Source organism: Anastrepha ludens, chromosome 6 (assembly GCF_028408465.1).
Source record: "Anastrepha ludens isolate Willacy chromosome 6, idAnaLude1.1, whole genome shotgun sequence".
Lineage (NCBI taxonomy): Eukaryota > Metazoa > Arthropoda > Insecta > Diptera > Tephritidae > Anastrepha > Anastrepha ludens.
In genome coordinates, this window is record NC_071502.1 from 61,449,717 (window position 1) to 61,456,022 (window position 6,306).

Below are 6,306 nucleotides of genomic sequence, written 5' to 3' on the forward strand. Positions count from 1 at the left end.
CAGGTCCACCTTCTTGATAAACTTGAGAACTTTCAGAATGTAGGCATATGTTTAGCTGCGTTTTCTTCGGGTAAAATTCTCGAATATTTTCTTGCAGATAATTATGAAATCTATTCACCTTTTGAATTCTCCTAACGAATTCATAATGCGCACTTCACGAATAACGACGAATTATGAATTCCTGGTAGAAGTTTCACTAAATCAATGAAATGGCAATTTTTATACTAAACGAAAAAGTGCTAAACATTTTCTCTTAGTTATACTCATCGATGAGGTTGAAGATTTCGAAGAGGAGGATCTCAATTGTGAAGGTGAAATGGATCACTACCCCTCCTGGGAGATCGATAGCGACGCTGGTGCAAATGTTGATCTCGATTGTGAAGCGGCTGCCGAGGATACTGCGCTACTGCAACAAAGATCTCATACGAAAATTATTATAACTTCCGTTACACCTGTAAGTGGTCATAATAAAGTAAATTAATATTATTTCTAAAATTCTAAATGAAATTATTTCTTTGCAGGTAAGCTCAGCAAATAATCTCACAGATTTGGATAATGAGTCCGCGGATACACCTACAAAATCATCATTACTTTGCCCTCAATCTGGCTAAATTGTATTATTATTTTTTACGTTTCGCATTTTTTATCCCATTTGTGTTCAGATTTAAGTAAAAAAAATTTCAATTAAAACAAAAAACACATTTAGAAAAGTTAATTCATAGAATTTTAAAATTCATCAATTATAGAAAAATTAAAGAAATAATAGAAAGATTATAATGAAATTTTCGAGACTACTTTTTTTACAATAGATAGGCCTAAAATGTATGTATACAACTTTTAAATGGATTTTTACATTTTTGGTTGAATTAATTGTGCGCCTTGCTTAGCCACCTAAGCAATGTGGGCCGCCCCAAATGCGGTGAAGTCTTTACTTCAATTGATTTTTCCAACGTAGACTACAGTTCCTCTTTTTTGGAATACTTCAAAAGCTTTGGCGGCCGCCGTAGCCGAATGGGTTGGTGCGTGATTACCATTCAGAATTCACAGAAAGAACGTAGGTTCGAATCTCGGTGAATCACCAAAATTTTTCTAATAGCGGTCGCCCCTCGGCAGGCAAATGTTGTTTGTGGAACAACATCAAGACGCACACCACAAATAGAAGGAGGAGCTCGGCCAAACACCCAAAAAGGGTGTACGCGCCAATTATATATGTATATATATAAAAGCTTTCGCGTACATATGTCGGCGGAGATGCTTATTATATACAGGGTGTTTTGTTAGACCTTAAGGTAACATTCTGGGGTTAATTTCATGATGAAAGAGACCTGCATGTTGTAATCCAACTCGAGTCCCCAAGGGATAGCAGCCAGTTTTATTTTTAACTTGCCAAACTAGGAAGGTGCGTGTAAGAAATAAAAAGCGCCTAGATGTTGTTCAGGTTTTCTGATGCTGTTTTCAGTTCCAGGTTTCACTATATTCATTCAAAATATGGCTCTTAACAATTATATGTGAAATATAACATCATGACATGAGCACGTCTACAGGTGAAATCTGCCAAACAGTCGATTTATAAATGCCTAATTGTAGCTTATGTTGGAGATTGTTCAGCAACACTTCGCTACAGTAGCAAAATTCTCAACAGAACACTCTTAGTGAGCCCGGGACCCTAATTACCGCCTGGCTATTGGAGTAAATATTTACTTTCTTGGCAGTTATTACGCAAGTGCGGCTACACACTAGATGGATTCGGTAACCTGATCTTGAGTCTGAAGGGGAGCTCTTCGCAGAATAATCTCCCCTTCTACCTTCGGGCCAACCGTGATTGGGCTCACCAGACCCTGTCATGTGTTGCCTCCCCTCCTCCCCGTCGTCAGGAGGATGAACCCAAAGTGTTTAAGGATATTTGAGTGTCCGTAACGCCTCAGTCCGCAACCCGAACGCCTCAGTCTGATTGCGGTACGTTTCGCCCGCGATGTTTACAGGTACCACATTCAACATTGCATTAAGCGCTAGAATACGAGTAGTACAGTAGTTGGAAGCGCACTTGCATCCATACAAGGCGATTGTTGCCTTACTTATCCTCTCCTCAATGTTGGACTTGCACGTTAGCTTACTGTCAAGAATTAGATCAGGTACTTCAGCTTGTCAGAAAACAACAACCCAACGCCTCCTATTAAGAGAAGTTGAGCTCTGGGTATTTTATATTTCTTCGTGCATGGACGAGATCTATCTTGAGAGGATTCACCGATAGTCCCATCCAACAGCTACCTTCAGTTACCCCTGCATCAAATCGTACAGGGTATCTACAAATTTTACTCTAACAATTAGTGCCACGTCATCTGCGTAGGCAATCACCCTGCAGCTACTTCTCACCAGCTTCTTCAGCAAGTTATTGACTACAACAATCCAGAGACACGATGAAAGAACACCACCTTGCGGAGTGCCCCTACTCACCTTCCGGCAGAGAGAGACGCCACCCCACTCCGCCTCGACCATTCTGTCGCTAAGCATTCTGTAAATAAATCTTGTAAGGTCTGCTCCAACCTCCAGTTTACACAGAGACTTTGTATATGCCCCCGAAAGGACATTATTAAAAGCCTCCTCGATGCCTTTATAATAAGCGTGTTGGGTATGCGACAAACCCTTTACTATATCTTTTGGGATATCTTATGGGATTAATTTTGTTATGCGCCAACCGCAACCTAGGTACAACTTCCTCATTTTCCTTAATACTGTTGGAGCATGGAATCTAGTGAAATTGGGAGCTAGGGAGTTAAGGTTAACTGTGGGTCTAACACTCTGGGTCTAGGGGAAAATTTAAATTCATTGGATGAAAGGGCGTTGAAATTAACTCGATTGATGAATTAAGATAACAACTTCCTACTACAGCAGGAAATATTATATCACTTGTACTTGCAGCTTTTTTTATTTACGAAAACACTATAAATGTCATACGCACGTGAACTATTACCAGCTATACCGTTTTTTGAGTTCCTACTAAGTCTGTCAGCTAACCAGCTCAAAAACCTCAAGGCATACGAAAATGTAAGGCAACTGTTTGATTATTTTGTGAATGTACATATGTAACTGCCAAGATGTTTTCTACTGGATCAGACAATAAACGACATTCATCGGGAATCGCTTACCACGTACCTAAACTCCTGACCTCGGAATACCGTCATCGAAGTCTAAGAGGAAAAACTTCCTCGTGAGACCCGCTTAACTTTGGCTCAATTACGCTTTAAATATTGTAGCAGGTTAAGCTCCTACCTATCCAGAATCGACCTCAACATATTCAATACGTGTCCGAAATATGAAGGTGCCCCGCGCGATACTAACCACCTATCCACATGCCGTCTCCCTTTGGACCGAACCCGTCAAAACAACATGTTTCTTAGGCCTGAGATAGACGATGGAGATCGGTGACTACACCGTACTGGTGGAGCTTAATGAACCGTTACGACAACGACAACCAAAATGTTTGGAAAAAATAGGAGTAATGTTTTGGATGGTATTGATCTGAACAACGTTTATTTTCAACAAGATGCCCAGTGCGGCCGATTTCCAAAAAGCTGGCCAAAAGTCGAAAAAAAAAGTTTCTAGATAGAGTTTTTTTGTCTTTGGGTTGGCTACAGTAATGCCTTGAGTTGTGAAAACCGTTCATAGCAACGTCCTGTACCCTAAGTATCCTCTGTATTTTCAGTCGCAACGTGGCCTTCGTTTGAGCATCGTATTACTGTCGATGAATAGTGAAAGTTGTACACATTTGAAAGATTTTGTAATGGAGTAAATTGAACAAAACCAAATGGAATCATCTTCGGAAGGTTAGTAAAATACGAGGAATCTTTAGTACATATCAATACCTCGACACAAAATTTTTAGCTGCAGCAATACGTAGATACATTTTTTGCAATTTTTTTATAAAATTTGAGTTTTCAAACTGTACGTTCAACACACGCCGTCATATGCTGCTTTGAAACCTATTAAAGGTTACTCAAAAAAGTAATGGTTACTGAATAAAACAAGATTCAGCTGCTACCACTTGCTACCTTGCGACCCCGAAAACATATAAATTTACATGCATCTTGATTATGTTCTTGAATATACGCTATTTCACGTGAGGGGGTGGCCAATAGGGGTGGATTTTCAAAATTTTAAGATCAAATTTGTAATCAGCGACCCTGAAAACATAAATTAACATGCATCTTGATTATGTTCTAGAATATACGCTATTTCACGTGAGGGGGTGGCCAATAGGGGTGGAAGGGGGTGGATTTTCAAAATTTTAAGATCAAATTCGTAATCAGCGACCCCGACAACCCCCGAGTAAGAAATTTTGAATCAATTACTTAATTTTTTGAGTTTTGGCCAGCTTTTCGGGAATCGGCCGCACTATGAGGCAGCGCTACGTGCCACACAAGCAACGAAACCAATGATGATTTACGGGAAAAGTTTCCGGAATTCGTGAGGCTATCGAGAACATAGGGCAGCCACTTTGTAATTCGGTTATGGAAAATTTCATGAAAAGGATGTTGTCCTGTAAGCGTGGTCGTGGTGGTTATTTGCCTGATGTTATTTTCCACTATTAACGGCTTTGCTCTTTATAATGAAATAAACATCCGATCATTTATAATAAAAAATAGTATTTTTTTTAATCTGAAAATAACACCTCTGTTTGGAAAACCCTATAAGTTGCTGTGCCGGACTTGCCGTGCGGCAGGATTAGACAAAAATACAAATAACAGAAAATCAATGCGGCTGCCAATCAAGTGCGGTGCCTCAACAGAATCATGTTGGGCCTGTGCATTCGACTAAACAGGTCAGCGTGTGCCAGAAAAACCAAAGCAGAGGTTCAAAACTACATTTACACTGTGTTGATAGTGCAAATTTTCGAAAATCGTTTCTCATCAAATGCAAAGTATAATGTTTTTCTCATGAACAGAACGGTATTTTAATTATCACATAGGTAGGTAGGTAGGTAGGGTGGTTGTCGTAAGACACACCTAGACCTTCGGCAGGTCCATTGTGATACCACTGGAGCTTATCCTTACTCTACGTGTTCCTTTTCAAACCATCCGGTTGCTTTAATAAACGAGCAGAGCTTCGTTAGTTTTAGATTGGCAATATCCGCTACATCGGTTAGAAATGTTGTACCGAGGGTGCGCAGCCTTCTCCTAGCTAGGCTTTCACACTCACATAAAAGGTGTCTGACTGTTTCCTCTTCTTCTGTATTTAGACAGCTTCTACAGAAATCGAAGTAAGGTAGTCCTAACCTTCTAGCGTGGCTGCCTATTAAACAATGACCTGTTAATACACCTATCATTTTTCTTATAGATTCTCTGTTGAATCTTAGCAAGATCTTCGATCGACCGCTGTTCCAGTTCGGCCATGTCTGTCTGCTTAGTTCGCGTGTTGTGAGGTTTTGCCAAATTGTATTTACCTTTTTGATGGTTTCCCTGTCTATAAGTAATTTACAAGTGGCTATGGGCATGGGTATCAGCGCCTTATCCGGTTCGAGATCGAGCGTTGTACCGGTTCTTGCAAGTTCATCCGCCTTACAATTTCCTGGAATGTCCCTGTGGCCTGGTACCCAGATAAGGTGCACCTTGTAGCACTTAGATACGTCATCTAGTAGTTTAAAACATTCTAGAACTGTTTTTGACGAGTGCGTTTTTGATTCCAGCGCTTTTATTGCTGCTTGACTGTCCGAGTAAATGAAGACTTCATTTGTGGATAATACTCTCGTTTTTATTTCTTTAAGCCCCTCTTTTATGGCAGTGACTTCCGCCTGAAATACACTGCAATGATCAGGTAAGCGAAATGATTGGCATACTCCGAGTTTGTCGGAGTAGACCCCTCCACCTACTTTGTTGTCCAGTTTTGAGCCATCTGTGTAGATGTTTAAGTCATTTATCTTAACAATGAGCCAGTTATCCCATTCCTCTTTGGAAGGAAATACTGTGACAAAGGATTTATTAAAATTGATGTCCTTGGTCCTACAGAAATCCGTTGTGCTGTGAATGCAGGGGAATTGTTCTAAAATTGAGGAGTGTCCTCTTTGGTTCGTTCTGAGAAGGCCGATTTCTCTTAGTCTGAGAGTTGCTTTGGCAGCTGTTTGCTTACCGTACTGCTCTATTGGTAAAATGTTAAGCATAATATTTAGTGCATCTGTGGGTGTGGTTCTGAGGGCCCCGCAGATGCAAAGACTGGCCATTCTTTGTACGTGTGCCATGGTTCTTTTAATGTACAATTTATGTAATGCTGGCCGCCATTCTAATATGCCGTATGTTAGGATAGGTCTGACAA

General features: G+C 40.3%; 1 protein-coding gene across 9 annotated transcripts in view; it reads left to right on the forward strand.

Annotated features, from left to right (window-relative positions):
* LOC128868798 (potassium voltage-gated channel subfamily KQT member 4) overlaps positions 1-757 on the forward strand; it is a 135,869-nt gene extending 135,112 nt beyond the window's left edge. For 5 of the 9 annotated variants that reach the window (XM_054111315.1, XM_054111316.1, XM_054111317.1 and 2 more), the window contains 2 exons: positions 258-454; positions 522-757. In XM_054111315.1, the coding sequence (XP_053967290.1) occupies positions 258-454; positions 522-611 (287 nt within the window). In that variant the 3' untranslated portion in view covers positions 612-757. The remainder of the gene's footprint in view (positions 1-257; positions 455-521) is intronic. The other 4 variants (XM_054111318.1, XM_054111320.1, XM_054111319.1 and 1 more) reach the window with 1 other exon arrangement.
* Positions 758-6,306: the final 5,549 nt, after the last annotated feature.